Source organism: Hippopotamus amphibius, chromosome 14, assembly GCF_030028045.1.
Source record: "Hippopotamus amphibius kiboko isolate mHipAmp2 chromosome 14, mHipAmp2.hap2, whole genome shotgun sequence".
In the NCBI taxonomy this organism is placed as follows: Eukaryota; Metazoa; Chordata; class Mammalia; order Artiodactyla; family Hippopotamidae; genus Hippopotamus; species Hippopotamus amphibius.
In genome coordinates this window covers 66,546,336-66,566,766 of record NC_080199.1, presented here as the reverse complement: position 1 = coordinate 66,566,766, position 20,431 = coordinate 66,546,336, and the positions used below count along the sequence as shown (strand labels likewise).

General features: G+C 41.7%; 1 protein-coding gene across 1 annotated transcript in view; it reads left to right on the top strand.

Moving 5' to 3' along the window:
* FREM2 (FRAS1 related extracellular matrix 2) overlaps positions 1-5,927 on the top strand; it is a 147,334-nt gene extending 141,407 nt beyond the window's left edge. Inside the window, exons 19-24 of the mRNA XM_057707553.1 lie at positions 281-408; positions 506-640; positions 1,372-1,498; positions 2,374-2,561; positions 3,142-3,288; positions 4,912-5,927. Of these exons, the coding sequence (XP_057563536.1) occupies positions 281-408; positions 506-640; positions 1,372-1,498; positions 2,374-2,561; positions 3,142-3,288; positions 4,912-5,424 (1,238 nt within the window). The 3' untranslated portion in view covers positions 5,425-5,927. The remainder of the gene's footprint in view (positions 1-280; positions 409-505; positions 641-1,371; positions 1,499-2,373; positions 2,562-3,141; positions 3,289-4,911) is intronic.
* Positions 5,928-20,431: the final 14,504 nt, after the last annotated feature.

The window sequence follows — 20,431 nt, the reverse complement described above, 5'->3', positions numbered from 1 at the left end:
TCTGTACAGTTATTTTTTGACAGAATTATAGAGTGGAAAAAGCACTGCATTAGGAATCAGAAGGCATACATCCCAGCTGTGTGATCCTGGGAGAGTCACACAGTCACTCTCAGCCCAGTTCCTTTATCTGTGAAATGAGGATAATTATACCAACCCTGCTACCTTGCAGGCTTATTATAAGAATAAATGCAAATAAGATATCATAAGGCACTTGGAAAACTCCAAACTGTTATGCACTCTTTTAATCACTAGACCATTATTGTTTTGTGCATTTTTCTAGCATCTTTCACAAGCTCAATGATCATGTCAGCTGATCATCCAGGTCTAACGTTTTCCCTGCGTCTCGTAAGGAGTGAACCAACCTATAACCAGCCAGTCCAGCAATGGAGCTTTGTGTCTGACTTTGCAGTAAGTGACTAAGGGGCTAAGTTTTCCTTTGCTGCTGGCTTTGATTACATCACAGATTTTAAATGGAAAACACGAATGTCCTTTCTGCTCCTTAAAGGTACGTGACTACTCGGGGACCTATACTGTAAAACTGTTGCCGTGCACCACTCCATCACATCAGGAGTACCGCCTGCCAATCACCTGCAACCCCAGAGAGCCTATCACTTTTGACCTTGACATCCGATTCCAGCAGGTGTGTCTCATAGAAATTTTTTCCCATGTAGGAGCCCACTTTGTTAAAGTCATAGTTTACCTTTATCGGTAAAAAAAAAAAAATTTTTTTCTCACCCACCAACTTCAATTCTTGCAGGAAGGGAGCAAGGGAGGAAGGAAAGAGGAAAGAATTGCCCTTTATCTGTTGCTGGTTCAGTATATAAAATCCACAGGTTAAGAGTATGCAAGAGTTATGTTTTCTCTTATGTGATCTGGTCTCCTCCTGGAGTTTGCTGCCTTGGAGATTTGAGAATTTTCCCCAGAGTTCTGCACTTCGTCTTGTTCTTGATCTTCAAGGAGAATAAACATCCTGTAGTTTATGCCACCTCAAAGTACCTGACTGCCAACATGTATTAAAAGAAACGTGATAGCATCTTTTGCCCAAGAACTTATACTAAATGTTGGCCTTCCACTGACGGTGATATTTACAAGTCCCTGATACATCCCAATAAACCCGTGGAAATGAGCTCAAGCAATGCTCGTTAGTCCCATTCAAAAAATGACTTAACCTTGACTGTTTTGCCTTCTTACGAAGGACAAAGCCAGTGTTACAATTCCCTAAGTTGGTTCAGTTGGACATGAAAATTGCCATGCAGCGTTTACTGTTATTTATGTCAGTATGCAATGCATGTGTGTATCTGCAAATATGGTGTTTTGTGCACCACCAAGACCATCAACAACACATAAAAGGGCCTTTCCACTTGGTTTCAGGTCAGTGATCCAGTGGCAGCTGAGTTTAGCTTGAACACCCAAATGTACCTCCTCTCCAAGAAGAGCCTCTGGTTGTCTGATGGCTCCATGGGATTTGGGCACGAGAGTGATGTCGCCTTTGCAGAAGGTATCGCTTCACAAATGAGAGCCCTCCTGCATCTGTTTGCCATTGTATCTCTCGTCCTTTGCTCTACTGGGATCGTGTTTGAGGAGGGGCGATTATGACCTCTTTTATGGTTTTGAGAATATAACTGGGTCTTTATCATTTTGGCAGGGAGGAGGGAGGGGTCACTGAAATTGGGTGTATGTTACAGGATGATTTTTATTCTGGGAAAGTGAACCTCTATTTCCCTCATCTAAGTGGCTTTTGAGACAAGTCTGGGTTTTCTTTCCTTGAATGTTTTCTCAATTTGCATACACTCAAATAGTGCAGCTACCTGAGAACACAGCTCATGGGCAAGGGTCGTGCCTGTTTCGTTCAGTGGTGTATTCCCAGGACCCAGCGAAACACCTGGTACCCATGTTGGTGTTCGGTAGTAGCTATGAAATAGATGATGAAATTCCAGGGAGTTTCCTTAAACCCTCTTTCAGAATCAAATAAAGCCAATTCGGCATTTTATTGATGTTTTCTTTTTTAGGATTATTCTATAATGATTTGCCTACATCTTGCCAACTAATGTACTTATGTAAACTGGACTTTAACCACAATGGGATGTTATGAATGTTCGATTATAGGCCAGGTCTTGAGGTTATTCCCACTACAGGCTGAGCATGTAAGGGCCAGTAAATCTTCAGTACTTGGGGTCATCTGCAAAGTGGTCTCATCTGAGGCCTGGGGATGGACCAGATCCTGAAGCTGATGCAAAAAGGTCTTCAACATTGGATGCCAGATTGGAAGAGAAGGAAATGCTTTCCAGTGTCGTGATTGCCACAAACTGTTTGCAGTGTCACATAGACACACCTTATTACTGAACAGAAAACATTTCCACGTCTCTGTTTCAGGCGATATAATTTATGGTCGGGTCATGGTGGATCCTGTCCAGAATCTAGGTGATTCCTTCCACTGCAGCATTGAGAAGGTGTTCCTGTGCACCGGGGCTGACGGCTACGTTCCCAAGTATAATCCAGCGAATGCAGAGTACGGCTGCTTGGCTGACTCTCCTTCACTCTTATATAGATTTAAAATTGTGGTAAGTGCTTTGACCCAAACAAGGAACCAGGTAGATACTCCATGTTCATTGTTTTTGTCTTATATTTTAAAACAATAGCATTGTTTTAAATGAAACCAAACAGTGACATTTTATGTTATAGTAAGTCCCCTACGTACAAAAGAGCTCCGTTCTGAGAGCTCTTCTGTGACTCTAATTTGTTCGTAAGTACAAACAAAGTTAGCCTAGGTACCCAACTAACACAATCAGCTATACTGTACCAGCTACATCACAGCTGTTTTTGCACTTGCTTCCGGACATCCTGGGCTTGAAATAAAGATACTGTACTACTGTACTCTATACAGTACTGTACAGTGAAGTACACAAAAGCACAACCACTTGAAGAAGATGCACGCGTGTGACAATGTACGCCAGACATGTGAACTAACTTACGTGATTGAACAGGCAAACACGTTTGCATCTTTGAAAGTCCGTGACTTAAATGTTCATATGTAGGGGACTTACTGTAATTGGTACTTTCACGAAACTAATAGGAAAACTTTCCACATTTGCAAAAGTTGGCATTATCTACAGCAATCCTCATTTTTTTTATTGCCCAAAGGACAAAGCTCAGCCAGAGACGCAAGCCACCAGTTTTGGAAATGTCCTATTTAATGCCAAACTGGCAGTGGATGACCCTGAAGCTATCCTCTTAGTGAACCAGCCTGGAGCTGATGGATTTAAAGTCGACTCCACACCGCTCTTTCAGGTGGGCCAATAACAAGGTCACTTACGATAGCTGTGTAACCCCGTGCAGGTTACTTAACATCTGAGTGCCTCGGACACCTCCGATGCAGAAGGCAGTTGTGGTCATATTGCACAGAGTTAATGTGAACTTTGAGTAAAGTAACGCGCATAAACCACACCGGACCATCCTGGGCTCATAGTGAGCATTCCATAAACATTAGCTATTATTATGTTCATTAATGTATTCTTGTTATTTTAAGTCTATGTGTAATGAACACCCTTATCAGCCCAGAATATAAATCTAAATCTGATGATTGGGAACTCTGCTCTTTTTGTTCAAAACCTCCTTTCAGTTGACTTTTTATGACCAGCTTTATATGAGTAATCTTGTATGAACTGCTAGACTTGGAAAAACAAACATGCACAGCACAAATCTCAACTCCTAAATACGTTATAAACGAAGATAGAAATCCTAACCTAGAGACAGAAGGTAGAAAGAGACCCAGGAGACCATAACAGTGAGCAGACAAAGGAGACAGATTCAGAGATGTGTTCGCATTGTGAATCCTTGGGGGAGCAAGTGTACCTTTTAGGATGTTTACTAAAAACTGTCCAGACAGGATGGGCTGGAGAAATATGTTATCTCTATTCCTTCTAAAGAGGTAAGCTTGAGGAAGCATATCTGTTATTCTGGATCTTTTCAAACAGGAAGTTAAAGTACGATATTTTTCTTCTGTGTTTGTTTTCACTGTTAACTCTCAAAGCATTTGACCTCTTCTAAATCCTGAAGGCTTCAAAGAGCCATCAGAAAATGCCTTCTTCTCACAGACCCTGGAAAAGCAGAAAAACTGACCTTTTCTCTGGCTTTATATATAAATATAGCAAGACACACTGGAAAAGAGTCCTGAGGTTCAGAAGGTCTGAGCTCTAGTTCTGCCTCTGATACTAACTAGTTCAGTGACATTGGGCAAGTCACTTAACTGCTATGTATTCTCCTTTACTTATTTTTTTTAATTTTTATACAATTTTTAAAGGTTACACTCCATTTACAGTTATTACAACATATGGGCTCTATTCCCCATGTTGTACAATACTCCTTGTAGCCTGTCTTACACCCAATAGTTTTTACCTCCTGCTCCCCCACCCTTATATCGCCCCTCCCCCCCACTGGTAACCACCACTTTATTCTCTATGTCTGTGTCATTCACTCATCTTTTAAATACGTAAGTTAGATGGTGTGATCTGGAGTTCTCTACAGCTCTGACAAGTCATAGCCTATCAAATATTCCCCAGCACGTGCTCCCTTAAGAGTCGCACAGAATATTTTTTTTTATTTTTTGGCACACGGGCTTAGTTGCTCCGTGGCATGTGGGATCTTCCTGGAGCTGGGATCGAACCCATGACCTCTGCATTGGCAGGCGGATTCTTAACCACTGCGCCACCTAGGAAGCCCGCACAGAATATTTTATAGAGCACTTTACGCAAAGCCTTGTGCGTACTACACACATAAAAATATTAAGTATATTAATTCTTCAGATTGAATTAAATCATTATTTATAATCTCTGCCATGAGTTTCTCTTGCAAAGAGTCATGAATTTTTAGGTTGGCATAGGATTTAATTTTCTAATGATTTGTGTTCTCTAGGTCACTCTGGGTCGAGAATGGTACATACACACCATCTACACAGTAAGATCAAAGGACAACGCCAACCGAGGCATTGGCAAAAGGAGCGTGGAGCACCAGTACCACTCCCTGGTGAGCAAAGGGAGGCCCCAGGCAACTACCAAGAGCCGGAAGAAGAGGGAGATCAGGAGCACACCCCCGCTGGCGTGGGACATCGGGGCTGAACACAGCCGAGGAACGAACATCCAGCACATCGCCCTGGAGCGCCGCGGCAGGAAGCAGATGCCCCAGGGGAGGGTTCCTCCTGACGGCGTCCTCCCCCGCGAGCCCGACAGTCCCGGCACTGAGGTCAGCCTGGTCACGGTGGTGGGAGGCATCGCGGTAGGGCTCCTCGCCGTCTGCCTCGCTGCCCTCGCAGTGATGATGCGCCAGGGCAAGAAGAGCACCAGGAGGAGGGACGCCCCCAAGGGCTCTGGCAGCACCGAGCCCATGATGCCCCCGCGGGGCCACCACAGCGACAGCTCAGAGGTTTGACGGCCGCAGGTGGAATTCAGCCTTTTCCTCAAGTGCCCAGGAAAAGACGGGAGAAACCCAATGCTTCTGTCAACGGCAGAGAATTGGGGACTTCCGTGACAAAGCTGCTCAGAGGACCTGACTGTACTAGTGAACTTTGATTTACATTTTGTCTACTCGTTCAAGCATCAAAGGACAAATTCAGACGACAGACCACATCTTTCCTCTTGCCCAGAAGGCATCAAGTATGGTATCCACACGTACGCAGAGCCAGAGATGCACGCGAGGAATGTACGTCTCGTCTTAGGCATTTTCTCTGCACACAGTAGAGATGAACTTATTCAACGGTGCTAACAGACTCCTTCAGAAGTTTACGAGGAGTCTACTGTTGCTATATTAGTATCAACCTTGAAGGTGCAATTATCACATTGTTTATTCATTGTATAACAGTTTATTACTAAAAAGGTTTTAATTGGTAGTCTCTAAGAATGATAAGCACACAGTTTATTGTGACAAGTTTTCTAATAGGCGAAGACACATGGAATTATGACCAAGGGTAGCTCAACCCACAAGTCACCTTTTTCCCACTTGAGAGGGAGTAGAAGGAAAGACAGAGAGAAAGTAATTCAGCCAATTGTATTTGTTCCTCATCTTCGTCGGACCTGTCTTGTTTCATTTGCTTATTTAATTTTAAATTAAACCAAAGAATATGTTAGGTCTGGAGAAGGTTGTTGAAGAGCAATAGTGAGACTTCTTGCATGATAATACCTTATTGGTGCTCATTTGTGGGAAATGAGAGGGTTGGTGACATTTTGATGATGGAGAAATGCCATAGAATTAGATTCGCATTTACAAGACAATGTTCTTTAAGAACTGAGCCTAGATGTTTGCAGTATTGAACCCACAAATGATCAGGAGAAATTTCATTCTGATGGTAAGGGGAGAAAGTGGTATTTATTAACATATGTTTCACCAAAGTGACTCTTTCACATACTTTATAGAATAAAAGAACACTTTGTCGATGACCCATGAGTTTAACCCTCACAACAGCATCACACAACAAGGTCCAAAACTTAAATTGTCCAGAAGATATTTTATTAGCTTTCTAATCAGCACCTGGTCCAAACCATGGGAATCCCTTCAGCCATCATTTCATAGAGGATTGTAGAGGTGGCCAGCATCATTGTTCTTCTTCTTCTCCTTCTTCTCCTTCTTCTTCTCCTTCTCCTTCTCCTCCTCCTCCTCCCCCCTCCCCCTCCTCCTCCTCGTCCTTCTTCTTCTTCTGCCACACCGCACAGCGTGCAGGATCTTGCCCCCTGCCGTGGGCAGTCCTAACCACTGGACCACCAGGGACGTGCCCAAACATATTCTTCTTTGATCAAAAAAGAAAACTTCATTCTCTGGCATTTTCAGTTCAGTGAACTGATGCAGTGTGGCCCATCTCAGTATCTAAAAATATAATTTGTAATACTGCTTACAGTGTTAAAAACCAAGGAACCTGAGTGAGCTTGTTCGTCAAGCCTCTCATTGTCTAAGAAATGTGCTTTCACCAAATAGGAGACTTTTCAATTGGAAAGGGAAACTATCAGACCAATCTTCCCAAAGCTAGCAAATGTATTTCAAATGAAAATAAGGTCAGGAGAAAAAGAACCTGACCTAAAGACTAACCCTCAAGTGCTGCCTCGGACCCCCTTTTCATTTCTAGTTATAATCTGGTCAAGCTGGACATCCTGGTTTCCACAAGGGAATGTTGAGACGATGGAGATGTTTAAAAGGCCAACTTCTCCTCAGGTCATACAGGCGCTTCCAACCTGGTGTCTATGAGCACCAACCATCTCTTGATTGAAAAAAGGAAGCTACACTGGTGCTGGGAGAGAGGCCAAAAGTATCCAATACTTGCCTCTCTCCTTTGGGGCAGCTCTGCACTTGACATTCACAGTCTTTTAAAGGATAGAGTAGAGACTGCAGTCTCCTTCCATTGGGGAATATACAAATGTCACCTACAACTCAAAGGTCCCCCAAAGGGTTTATATAAATAGAAAGTACTGTATAACCCGGGAGATCACTTATCAAATAAACATTAATACTTTCTTAATGATCCCCTTTTCCTTTGCTTTGCCTTCTGGTAGATGCTTGGCTACTTCTTTGACTCCCTCGTAACATGCATAGGAATGAACGTGACTTAGGCAACTTCACATAGGGTGTGGACTTTTTACTACTTAGCATTGGATTCAGTGTGTGTAGACTGTTAGAGCAAGTACTCTCAATTGACTTCATGGTAGTTGTTAAGATGCTTCCAAGTCTGACTGTCATGCCGCCTTAGGGGTCTCTGTCATTGAATATGTTATCAGTGAAGCATCATTACAAGACGTCTACTTTGAGCCTTTGGGCCAGGTTGGTTTCATACCACATTTCTGTCCACAATGAGTTGTTCTAATGAGATGACTTTAGATAAATTGGAGAGCTTATATAATACAGAAACGTCCTTTCATGACAAAGAAAAATCTCTCCCTCTCTGCCCATCTTTCTCTCTCTCCCTCTTCTCTTTTTCTTCCTTCCTTTCCTCCCTGTGGAAAAAAAAAAAGAGAGTCTGTGGGAAATAGGCAGGTATAGCTTTCTTAAGTGTAAATGTGGATTTCTGCATCATTTTCTTAGTATCTATGTTCTTAATATGTGGCTTAACATTTAATTAAAAACTCTTTTAATGGAAAAAAGCATTAGACACAATGCTTTGTTGTGCAATAAGACAGACCCTTAGTTTCAATACTTTGTTTTTAGAGAATTATTCTGGTACTATCAGAATAAATACATAAAATAACTTTCCAAAGAGGACAGGATGTAAGCAGTAATAGCTTCTTAGATACTGAGAAACTTTTGACTCCAATGAAAACAAGGTCTTGCTGACATTGCATAGTAAACAGAAAACACAAAACTTAATATTAAGCATTAGTGACTCACCTGGCATATGAACCATGAAGCATTAAAATACCTAAGTGTGTTGTAATGATGGTTTTATTTACTTCAGTTAATTCCCTCAGTTCATGTTTACCAATGTGCCCCTGGGATTTGCCACTTAGAGAGATTCCATGGAAACCAAGCTACTCTCCCTGCCCTCGGGCAGGTTGCAGTCAAATGTGACTTTTTGGACTAAGTGGATCAAGATTTGTATTAGTTTCTCTCCCAGATGGAGAACACACCAGGCCCATCTATAAAATATAATTTAAAAATCTCTCTAGAGTACCAGCAGTAGAATCTACTCTTCTCCATCTAAGGAACCCCACATGTTACAGATCATTCTGAACACAGATCTAAGACAAAAGATTTCAAAACAGTAATTTAAGAGAATCATCCTTCGCAAACCCACAGAGAAAATACATTGCAGACATGAGGGTGGCCCTGCAGATTTCTTTTCCTCTTGATGGAAGACGGGCCCACTTTATTCCAAGAACGGGACATAACACCTAAACTCTTGTTCTAGTTCTTTAATACGATCAGCACCTCCAGAAGTTGCACATTCTGAGGCACACAAGCATCACAATGTGTGAAAGATATGAGGAAAGGTCAGGTCGAATTCTGCTTCCATGCTATTGCAGAGCACTTGTGACAAGAGGATTGACTCTGGGCTCAACATGAAGGGATTCGGTTCTGAAAGCAACAAGAGCATCTATCAAGTCATGTTACCGCTAGTTGTTTTCCAAGGTACCAACCTCAAAGTCAATGTTAAAATGAAAACATGTATAAAAACCTCAGCCTTTCCTCATACACATCAGTGCTAAGGGTTAAAATAGCCCCCAACTGAGAAATGTTAGAATAACAATAACTGAGTGAAATGTAATGACGTTTAGATTTTAAAAGTTGGAAATTTGATTTCAGCTACTGTTTTGAAACGATTTAGTATTAACTTAGAGACCGACTTAGTCCTTGAATAGGAAAAATAAGAAAAATATTTTTAAAAATGCAAGTGATTTACAAATTAGCAATTTATGCAATTGTATTAATTTGAAAACAAGCACATTTTGGTTCTTTGAAACTTTCATTTTTTTTCTCGCCATGATAGCAACAATAAACAGGTGTCTTCTGTCACCATACAGCAAATGAATGGGACTCAAATATTCAGCAGTCCAACTTGTCAAGTCTTAGGAATGTATAATTTGGCTGGAAACTATAAATACTACTCTTATCTCTCTCTCTCTCTCTCTCTCTCTCTCTCTCACACACACACACACACACACACACACATACACAAGCTGACGGGCATAAAAAACAACCAAACATCTCATTTCTTAAAAAAAAAAAAAAAAAGACCCAAAAAACATAATTCTAGGTGAACTTGCCCGTTACAAACATTTTCAAGGTCAATGCAATGGTCATTTGTGAAAACAGACTATAGTGGGACTTTCTTTGATATTAATTCAAAGGTTAATATGTTTCCGTAAGATTTTTTCCTAGAATTGATTCCATTATTACATGGTAATGACATAGGAATTCCTAGAAAATATTATCCATAGGTTCAAAATATCCCTCACCGTTTATTTCTCCCTGTTTCCATATTCTTGAATGTTAAGAACATAATACTTTGAGATTTGGATAGTCACTTTTATTTTGATAAGAGATTTTAAAACAGAAGTGCATGGTATTTTCCTACAGTTTTTACTAGAAAGATTACACAGAAATCTTTTAAATAAGGAAAAAAGCTGATTTTCTCTTTAGCACTAAAGTTGATAAAACAAAATAGACTAGTGTGAGACTCTTTTAATTTTATAGGGAGAAAAATCCGAATGATGAATTAACAAACTTTTAAACAGTTTTGCTTTCTTCCCTATCTTTCAAGTGCATTTATTTTCTTTTCCCTGATACTTGTTTGTGTGTATTTTTTTCCGGATTGTGTTTTGCTAAAGAACAAATAGAACAACATCAAAAACAACTGCTCTAGAAGCCACATCTACTTTTTTACTTTTCTTTCCTTTTTTCTTTCCCTTCTTCCTTCCTTCCTTTCTTTCTTTCCTACTTTTTTTCATGGGCTTTTTTTTTTTCCTTTTCCTGAGATTTCTTGTTCTTCCAGTAGCCCTTCCTTGTTCGTTCTGAAACCATTATTGCTTTCACTAAATCATTAGCGCTCTCATTCATCTGAAAGCTGGCAAGTGAGCACAGGGTTTGTGCAGTATCCCTTCTGTAGAAAATGTTAAGGCTTTCAGATGAAGGGAGAAAAAAGAACTTCCTGCAAAAGATCAAAAGCATCATACTGAATAATGTGATGACAATCTGTGCCTTGATTTTCTCTCAATGGAGGTTCAACACTGACATTTAAGATGTTTAAAAAAAGTCCCTTTAAGAATTTAATTGAGTAAGGATAAAAGGTCAAAGATCACATAGATGAAGTTGTTTTGGATGATTGAATATCTTGCGATGAAACAAATGGCAGAAAAAATTGTTAAACTGTTAACAGCGTTGAAGTATTTAAAATTATAATCACCAAAAGCACAAGACTCTTACTACTATGCAGATGTGGCCTCCACTGATTACATGATTACTTAAACACTCTAAGTCAATTTCTACTACAGATATTTATTTTTTCTGATGTTTGAGTAATCCTGTAACAGGAAATGTCGGCTTTGTACCCTAAAAAAAGAAGAAAGAAAAAAGAAGTGTAAACTCTAAAAACTAACATTAAAAATAAAAATCATTAAAATAAAAATCACTTAAAATATAGATAAGGCAAATACTGGTTAAGAGTAAAAGAAAATGTCTGTAAGGGCCCACGTTAAGCACATTGCAAAAAGAAGGACAAAACGGAGTCTTTCTCTGTGGCTGCAAGAATTCAAGCTTTTGGCAAGATATTTTTTAAGCCCATTTGTCTACACAAAAAGCTATCCTGAACAAGGAATGTTTTATAATCATCTTAAGTGCCTGCTTCAAGTGCCCTCCAACACACTCAGTAAATTTATATTTATCTAGCCACTGAGTGACATAACTATGTGTAATAGAATTACTCGCAGAATTTAATAGCCTTGTGATTTTCCCATGGGAATTCTTCAAAAACAAACAGGGTCTAGTTTTTTGTTTTTTTTCATCTATTTACTTAAGACACTGCTTATTTGCTGCATATTGAAGTTTATTCCTGGGAATTCAATTATGCAAATAATTTGGAGCCATTCAGTCTTAAATCCATGTCTAAAATGATTCTTGCTACCACTTGTGCTGCGTAACTGCACCTGTTTTCCTTCAAAATATATCACACATTGAATATAAATAAAGCCCATATAAATGTAAAAGTGTTAAAATGGCCAAGTTATTGTGGTGCATTCTACAACTTTTATTCACACTAAAATCACAGAATCCCCGTAGTCTGCAGTGAGTGCCAGTTGTTTCCATTCTGGTTCTAGAGCCTTGAGCTTCTGCAGGCTTTCACATTGGGACCTGTGCTCCCACTACCTCCTTAATGCTGGTGGTAAAATATTGTTTGCTCCTCAGGGTCCTAGTGTCTGCCTACCCGTTGTAACAGGTGCAGACACAGCCAGAGGCCTGCCAATGGCAATGTATATTTAGAGGTAACAACATATTTAGGTGACGAACATTTTGTCCTGGGAAGCAGGGAGACAAGACCTTGCTAAGCTGTGAAACTCTGCCCAGCTACCCTGGTGAGGATGAATCAGTCCATCTGATCGATTATGGGTGTCTTTACTGCCAAAGAGACTAGTCACTTTTATGCAAAGTTAACCTAAGTCAATCATCATTTGATTTATTGTAATATCATTTGCTTAATTTTAAATTAATTTTAAAGTAATTAGTATTTTAAGTTAACACCAGAAGGAAATGCAAAGACAGCCTCTTATAGCTATTGAAGAGTAATCCCCCCAAAGGGGCAAATACACAAAAGAAGGTGGAGTAGGGGAAAAAACTCCTGTGTCAAAGCTCTTCTGGCACTTGCAAGACTCGGGGGAAATGGTCCTGTTTTAGCAAAAAGGTTGTGATCGGCAGCAGAAATATGTGTCTCAATCAGTCCTCACCATAGGAGAAAAAGAAGAAGGTCTGTGTGCTAGGGAAATTTCCAAACTGCGAGGGAGAAAGCCTGGCCTCTGGGAAGTTGGGGAAGGGAAGCAGGGAAGGGAAAGTTCCTGACCCAGCTCCTCTAGGATATTGACAGTGGGAGGTAAGATCTCCCTGCCAGGGAGTCACAAATACCCCAGAGGCGCCCAGCTTAAGGGAAAAGCACCGCCCCCCCCCCAAACCGGATTTAGTCAAAGTGGACCTGACTAGAAAAAAAAAAAAATCATCGGGGCAGAATCAGGCCCATTTGCGCCTACAGGGTACTGATTCCTCCCTAATCCCCCCCAGGAAACTGCCCCAAAGGAAGTTTGATATTCATCTTTGAAAATCCTGTTCCCAAAGCATTTCAGGGTGTTAAGATCTCATCTTAGAAATTTAAATGTGACTGATGGCAAAGTGACAAAAGGTGGTAGAGGAGGTTGTTGGACAGAATACAATTGTATCCTAAGGAAATTGGGGCAGGTCAGAAATGCATGCAGGGTACTCGTGGGGGAAGAATATTTGGAGAAGGGTATATGCAAAAGGAGGTCAGAATGTTTCCCCAGACCTTCCTCAGAGCTGAAATTGTTCAGAAGGCAATGAATCAGAGAAGCGCACAGGCTGCGTTAGAACACACGAGAGCCGAGGTCTGACGTGGTTCTGCCACTTTTGATGAGGACAGGACCCCCGTTCCCTTCCACACCTCTGCCAGCACTTGCCTTGAATTCTAGAGAGACCACTAAAGCAAGAGGCACTGCTAATACCCAAGTGGCAGAAGAGAAGGCCTCAAAAGCGGTGGTTTGAATCAAAGAAGTTTTGCTTATAATTTATAGATGTATGATTTTCTGTTGGAATGACCTACACAGTGTATTATTTCCAGGGATACTTTGTGTACATTAAAATAGGTGTCTGCTCTGTGTAGATGAATTCTCTAAGTCATCTCCTTGGAGATGAACCCTCCTATAAAAGATGAAGACCCCAAGCTCATGACTTGGTGTTTTTTGGGTTTTGTTTTTTTTTTGTTTTTTTTTTTAATATTTATTTATTTATTTACTTGGTTGCACTGGGTCTTAGTTGCAGCAGGCAGGCTCCTTAGTTGCAGCACGTGGGCTCCTTAGTTGTGGCATGTGAACGCTTAGTTGCGGCATGCATGTGGGATTTAGTTCCCTGACCGGGGCTCAAATCCGAGCCCCCTGCATTGGGAGTGCAGAGTCTTAACCACTGCACCAGCAGAGAAGTCCCTGACTTGGTGTTTTTAAATGTAAGTTTTATTATAATTCAGGGATGACAAGGCCAACAGATCAAGAGATAATTGTGATTGAAAAGATAGGTTCTTACACTCACAGATCCCAAGAGGAGCTGCACACTGCATCACCAAGCAGCTGTCAATCAGGAGGCAAAAGGGGCAAAAGCAAAGTGCAGGCAAGAGCCTTTATTGTGGTTTCCATGGGAAGGAATGGGTGAGGCAGGTACATGGTTTAGGATTAGCTGCTCTGAGAAATTTCACTGGGCTCTATGCCCGGCAGTAGGGTGATTGGGGCAGATGGATGTGGCCCAGGATGTGATGACCAGATAAAGGAGGCGGTTGGGGTAGGACCTCTGAATTGCTTGGTTTGCACATGAAAGGCACAGATCTCTGGGAATTGATTAGCCCTCTTTGGCTCTGTCTTAAGGGCAGAATTAAGTAGCCTCTAGAAGAAGGGCTAGGCTCTCTCACCTCAACTCCCAAGATACTTAATTATACTCTAAACCAGAGCAGTGAGTACAAAGACTTTCAAGACCAAAGTCAAACTGATAAAAACGTTAGACTCTTTCTTTCCTCCTCTCAAATAGTACTCGAATCCCTCAGAAAAGGGTGAAAGAAGGAAAAAAAAAGTTTGTGAGCAACAGTGAGGCGTCTTCTGTCCCAATTGTGTCCAGTCCTCCAGACCCTCAGTCCAGCCACCGCAAGTTCCTAGGAGCTGTGAGCAGAGAAACAAGACTCAGGGAGGAGCAGGTGGCTGGATGGGCCTTTTTTAATGTTTTGGGGAAATCTTAAATGAGTGAATTTTTGGCCAGTGAACAGGGGAGGCCCTTTTGCCAAACATCCTAATTAATAAACAAGTTGTTTTTATAAGGCAATGAATAAATAGCCAAGGTCCAGATAGCCAAGGTCCAAATAGCCGAGAAATAGTCATAAGAGATTTTCAACTCAGCTTGAATTTTCACCCAAACTAACATTAATTACTAATCCTATTTCCTGGAATTGCTTTTTCCACAATCTGCTAGCGAATTGACTTTCTTCTTTGACATAAAGGTCAATAAAATAAAATAAAATAAAATAATAAAATAAAATAAAATAGATGATCCCCATACCTCCTACTCCTGTCCCTGCCACTACATGGATGGACAGACAAATATTAACACAGAGTCAAGCTCCTTGTGCTTCTCTTTCTAGAGGTGTCCCGCCTCCCTCTTTTAAACCTAAGATGATTGACAGAGATATCATCCAATTCACATTTTTCTTTTGTGATTTGGAGCACCAAGGAGGGATTTTTCCTTTTCCTAATAGATACTACAAAGTTGCAAACAAGCAAAAACTATGTTGGCAGAGAAATTTCTATCTTGGCTAATTAAAAAAAAAAGATGGAACAACATCTGGAAACAATTTATGCTTGTGTTCTCTCTCTTGGATTGAGTCCTGAGAGCCATGCGTTTCTGGGGATGATTTAGCAAGTGCACGGATTCAGAGAGGAAGGCTGAGGTAGGGCCCCACCCCTGCAGGAGGGAGGGCAAGTTTATGACCCCCTGTAACACCAGTTAATGGAGCATCTGGAATCTTATCTCATGTTTTCCCAGATTCCAGATTTCCCAACATCAGTCAATCAGTCCTGACTTTTATTGAAGAGAAGATCTGTCTAGAGATATTACTATTTCCGTAAGGGACCCAATAAAAAGATAAAACAAAAAACCACAAAGTTGGTTCAACTATTTTGTGAGCTGACTTCAGGAAGAAAATTTTTATTTTATTTCTTAGGTATTTCACACATATTACAAAGAGGGGATAAATGGCAGTATATGATATTTGATCAGAAAACAGTTTCCATTATTTTTTTTAAATACAAACTTATTTAGCTTAATAACAGATTAGATTATCCAACTAAACAATGAGATGTCATTTTAGGTACTTCATTCAGCATTTAGTTTTACATTTTATTTATTTATTTATTTATTTATTGACTGTGTTGGGGCTTTGTTGCTGCGCACGGGCTTTCTCTAGTTGTGGCAAGCGGGGGCTATTCTTCGTTGTAGTGTGCAGGCTTCTCACTGCGGTGGCTTCTCTTGTTGTGGAGCATGGGCTCTGCGCGTGTGGGCATCAGTAGTTGTGGTGCACAGGGTCAGTAGTTGTGGTGCAAGGGCTTAGCTGCTCTGCAGCATGTGGGCTTTTCCCAGACGAGGGATCCAAGCTGTGTCCCCTGCATTGGCAGGCAGATTCTTAACCACTGCACCACCAGGGAAGTCCCTGGATCCCATTTTGACAGAATCCTGGAGAAGACCAAGACATTCTGGCCAACAGAAATTTACCATAATTTTACTGACTTCATAAAATCCAGGGATATACACTGGGATCAGCATGGGCTCAGGATTAGGTTGGATTCAAAGAAATAAATTTTCACAAAAATCCTCCAGATGAAATACTACGTTATCTTCAAATCTCCACTCAATTACAGGTCTGCCTGTTACTACAAACTGCACCTCTCATTGAAAAGAAAAAACTGTGAGGCTTTCCTTCCATTGCTTGCCTTCCTAGGACCTGTTGTCTTTGTGACATTTCATGTTACTTATCAGCACCATTTGGATTCCACATGTTGGGAACCTACCATATGGATTCTATACTGAATTAGAAGATTCATGGTATCTAAATTTTACATATCAGGGAGGAATATGTTATTGTTAAATGAATAAGACTGAGTCCACTAAGAGGTCTCAAGGAGCTTAGGATCCAATTGAAGAAGCGGAACTTAGCATATGAAAAGCTCTAGAAGATCTCCAGTGATGCGTATCAGTTAAATACACCTGTGTGAGATGTCAGTATATAAGCACAATATTTATGCGCCATGAGAGACAGGCAAGGCGGCTCCTGCGCAAGACTTCAGGGAAGAATCGTGTTTAAAGGATGAGTTGGATTTGGACAAAGAGAACCCAAAGGTAGGCTTAATTTATAAGCTGTCTGAGCAGCTTTGAGCAACTTATCACTTAGATTTTTAATTAGAGATGAGGGATGAGAAGATAGGAAGTTTGCGGCTGGACTATGAACAGCTTGGAGGTCACAGGCAAACACTAAGGAGTAAGATCAATGTAAAAAAGTATTTTTTTGTGCTTAATAGTGGTCAGGCACATGGTAGATGCTCAAGTTTTTGTTAAATAACCAAAGAGATAATGAAAGAAGTTTCTTCTTCATGAGAGATTTTCAGGAGAGAAATCTGAGAAAGATTGAATCAGAAAAAGTACCGCTTACAACTCAATGAGAATAATGTATCTGGGCAAAATAGTTGCTAAAAGCGTTATGAGAAATCCTGATGGGGAACGGAACAGCTGGTGACTTGATCAACATGGCTTAAAGGGAGACAGCCAGACTCTGAGTGTGCCCTGATGGGATCCGGGAGGAAGTGCCTGGCTGCACACGCTGTTGCCAAAAACTGGCCCTGAATGGAATCATGCTTCCAGAACTAAGTAACCAATTTACCGGAAACAATGTCAAACAACATCAACAAAACTCAGAAAGAGGAAATTCTAGAGGACGAATGACCTCATTTCTCCAAGAAACAAACGGCATAGAAAGAAACGGGGAGTGTGAACATGCTATAGATTTAGTGAAATTTAAGCGGCCAGGGAAACAAATGCCCTCCTTGTGGGAACTTTGGATTCTTACTCAAACATCCCACAGGTAAAAAGATATTTTTGAGATGACTGGGGACATTTTAACGTGAACTGAGTATTAGATAGTAGTATGTAACACATAGTTCTTGCTGATTACAGCTACATACTGGTTTAAATGATATAGTGTCTGAAAATCTCCAGGGATGAAGAAGTGACCACGAAAATTATTGGCTGCAAAACCACGCTGTGCTGCTAGATCATCACCAGCAAAATGCGTATGTCACGTGCCTCTGCCTCTCTCCCATTTAATTCCGTTCCAAACTCAGGCCACACACTTGTGCATTTCATTGGATAAATCTAACAAACATCTGTAATGGTAGCTTTATTTCACCCTTTAGGACACTGAAGGCCAGGCTTTGCTGGCTAGATCACAGAGTTTTGTGTAAGAGACATTCAGACAGGAAGAGAAAGGGATGAGCACCTACTCTGTTCTAGTATCAGGGGATAGTGTGAGAAAGGCATTAAAAGAGAGCGAGAGAGAAAAGAGGGAGGGGAGGAGGGGGGAGGGGAAGGGGGAAAGGGGGAGGGGGAGAGGGAGGGAATGAGGGAGTGACGGGAGGCTGATTAGGTAAGCAAGGATTACAGCAGGAGCAAAAGAGGGATCTTGCCCCTCTCCCTACCATTTCCCATTTAAGACTCCCATTTAAGATGCCATTAAAGAGACCACCTCTCCGGGGATCCCTGTTCCAAGGCTGGGCACAACCAAATACACTAGTGAACAGCGCCTGCAATGTCTGCAGCCACTAGAAATTGTATTGGCCCAGCACCGAAGGGGCAGCAATGGGAGACTTCAGCCTCTGCCTCAGCGGTATGATGGGCAGTGTCACGGCCTATCTGTGCTTAACACAGGAAAACCACCTCAAGGGGGCTCTCTGCACTGGCTTACCTTGATGGGGTGGTGCTGGGACTGCATCTCAAGGAGATGGGACATGGCCTTCTCTCCAAAGAGGCTGTCAATTATTTCTCCCTTGTGCCCTTGTCCTCCCTTCCAGGTTCTCTCCCCCAGAGGAAAAAACTTTAGCCTTATTCTGGGGGCAAGTCATCCTGGACATGCACATTCCAGGAAAGCTCTGACCTTTCCTGATTCTTCTTCAGTCCTTTTGCCCCTATATACTTACTTTCAAAGAAGCCCTCTTTAACCAGCCTTTAGTAACTAATATGATAAATGACCTATTGTAACGCTAAAGAATTATGAAGCTGAATGCTGGAAGGCAGGGAGTAATTTGAGTCTTCTGGAGAGCTTTCAAATCACACTTGCTGCGGCCCCAGAGATTCTACTGTAGCTCTCACACCCCCACTCCCATCCCATGGGATGTGCGCAGGCTGTTCGTTTTGAAAAAGAATTTCCAGTGAGTGAGAGAATGATGGCCTCCAGGGAGAACCACTACTTTAGAGTTTGCTGTGTGTTGATAGGAAAGATTTGCATTCTTAGTACAATCACAGGGCCTCCATCCTCAGGGGGTCCTGAATGCCACAGCTGCCCTGGCCTGTGGTGAGTCTCTGCACCGCATTTATGAGATGTAGGGTCACTGGTTAAGTGTCTACCTGGTGTGACTTCATAGACTCAGATTCTGGCTGGTGTGAATGAGCTATGCTAGATAAAATGCAAATATTTGCCCTATAAGAAAACAAGCTGAACCTCAGTGAGTTAAAAACGAGCACTAGAGTCACAGAGTCAGTTGAATCGACTGAAAAATTCCTAAGCTGTGACTTGTCTAAAAATCACATGGAGTATGAGATGGCTTCATGGGAAAAAGACAGGTTAGGGAACCGAAGGTGGAGAGGGGTCCCTGTTTTGCATTTATACGCAGTTAGTATCTGTATGTGGAGGGGAGCACGTGGAGGCGATCGGAGCTGAGATGGGGGTAGACGGAGAGGGAGGAACGTGAGGGTGGGGGTTACGTGGGGAGTGTGCGTGGAGTGTAAAAAGGAGTGAGAGCGTGTGGGCGTTCGTGTGCGCACGTATGTGTGTGTGCGCGCTCAGTCCTGGACACAGCGGAAAACTATACCACCCAGGCTTCTAGAACCTAAAAGATTGGTACGGAAGGCAAAAAAGCATTGGAAGGGCTCTGTCACCTCCCCCACCCGCCGCCCCCCAGTAAAACCCAATGATGTTTAAGAGCAAGAACTTTGGAGTCAGACCTGGTTTTCAATCCTAACCCAACACTCACTAGCTGAGGGACCCTGGACAGGTTATTCCACCTCTTGACATCATCTTCTCATCAGTAACATAAGGCTATTTCTCAGTATCCATCTGGGGCTGAGCACAGTGTCACACACAGCAGACGTTCAACACATGGTAACTTTAAAAAATCCTAGCCCATTGCTCGAAATGGATCCCAAAGAAAATCGCACCATGGCAACAAAATCATCTCCAACAAAGCAATTTTTAAAACACCTTCGCATTCTATGGCTTCTTTATTTTTAAGAGGTTTTTTGTTTTGCGGTTTTTAGAGAGGAAGACTAGAGTTTACAAACAATGCTTGATGACGCGTGGCTCTTGGGACGAAGGGTAGAGGGCAAACATGAAGCCCACAGGCTAATGTTGCCCCGGGGATTTCAACCAACAAAACCTGTTACAAGCCCTCTCACGTGTAAGCAAACAAACTGACTGGAGCCTGCAGCCTTGCTATGCCTTGTCTCACTCTGACAAAGGTGCTGGGAGGCTGAGATTGGCCACCAGTCCCAGCAGGACGACACACGGCCAGAGGGCTGTGGGCAAACCACCTACAGAGGGGAGTGATGACTTTGCAGGCAGAAGCCTCAGCGCCTCTTTAGTCTTTAACAACAAAATCAATCATAATTTTAAGCATCATGGGGTTTTGTTGTAATAAATGTAGGCAACTTTGGAATTACGACGCAAAGAGCTAGTATTGGAAATTTAGCCATTAATCCCTTTGGAATTATGAAGCAAAGAGCTAGTATAAACATGTGTTACTCTGCAGATTATCAAGAAGTGCTTCTTAAACCCATTAAAAAGTAATTCTAAAATCTTAGCCACTGTCCTCCAAAGATTTCCCCCAGCTACTGTAAGAAAGTTCCCGCTCTAAGTCAGGGACACCTACTCACTGAGCATCATAAG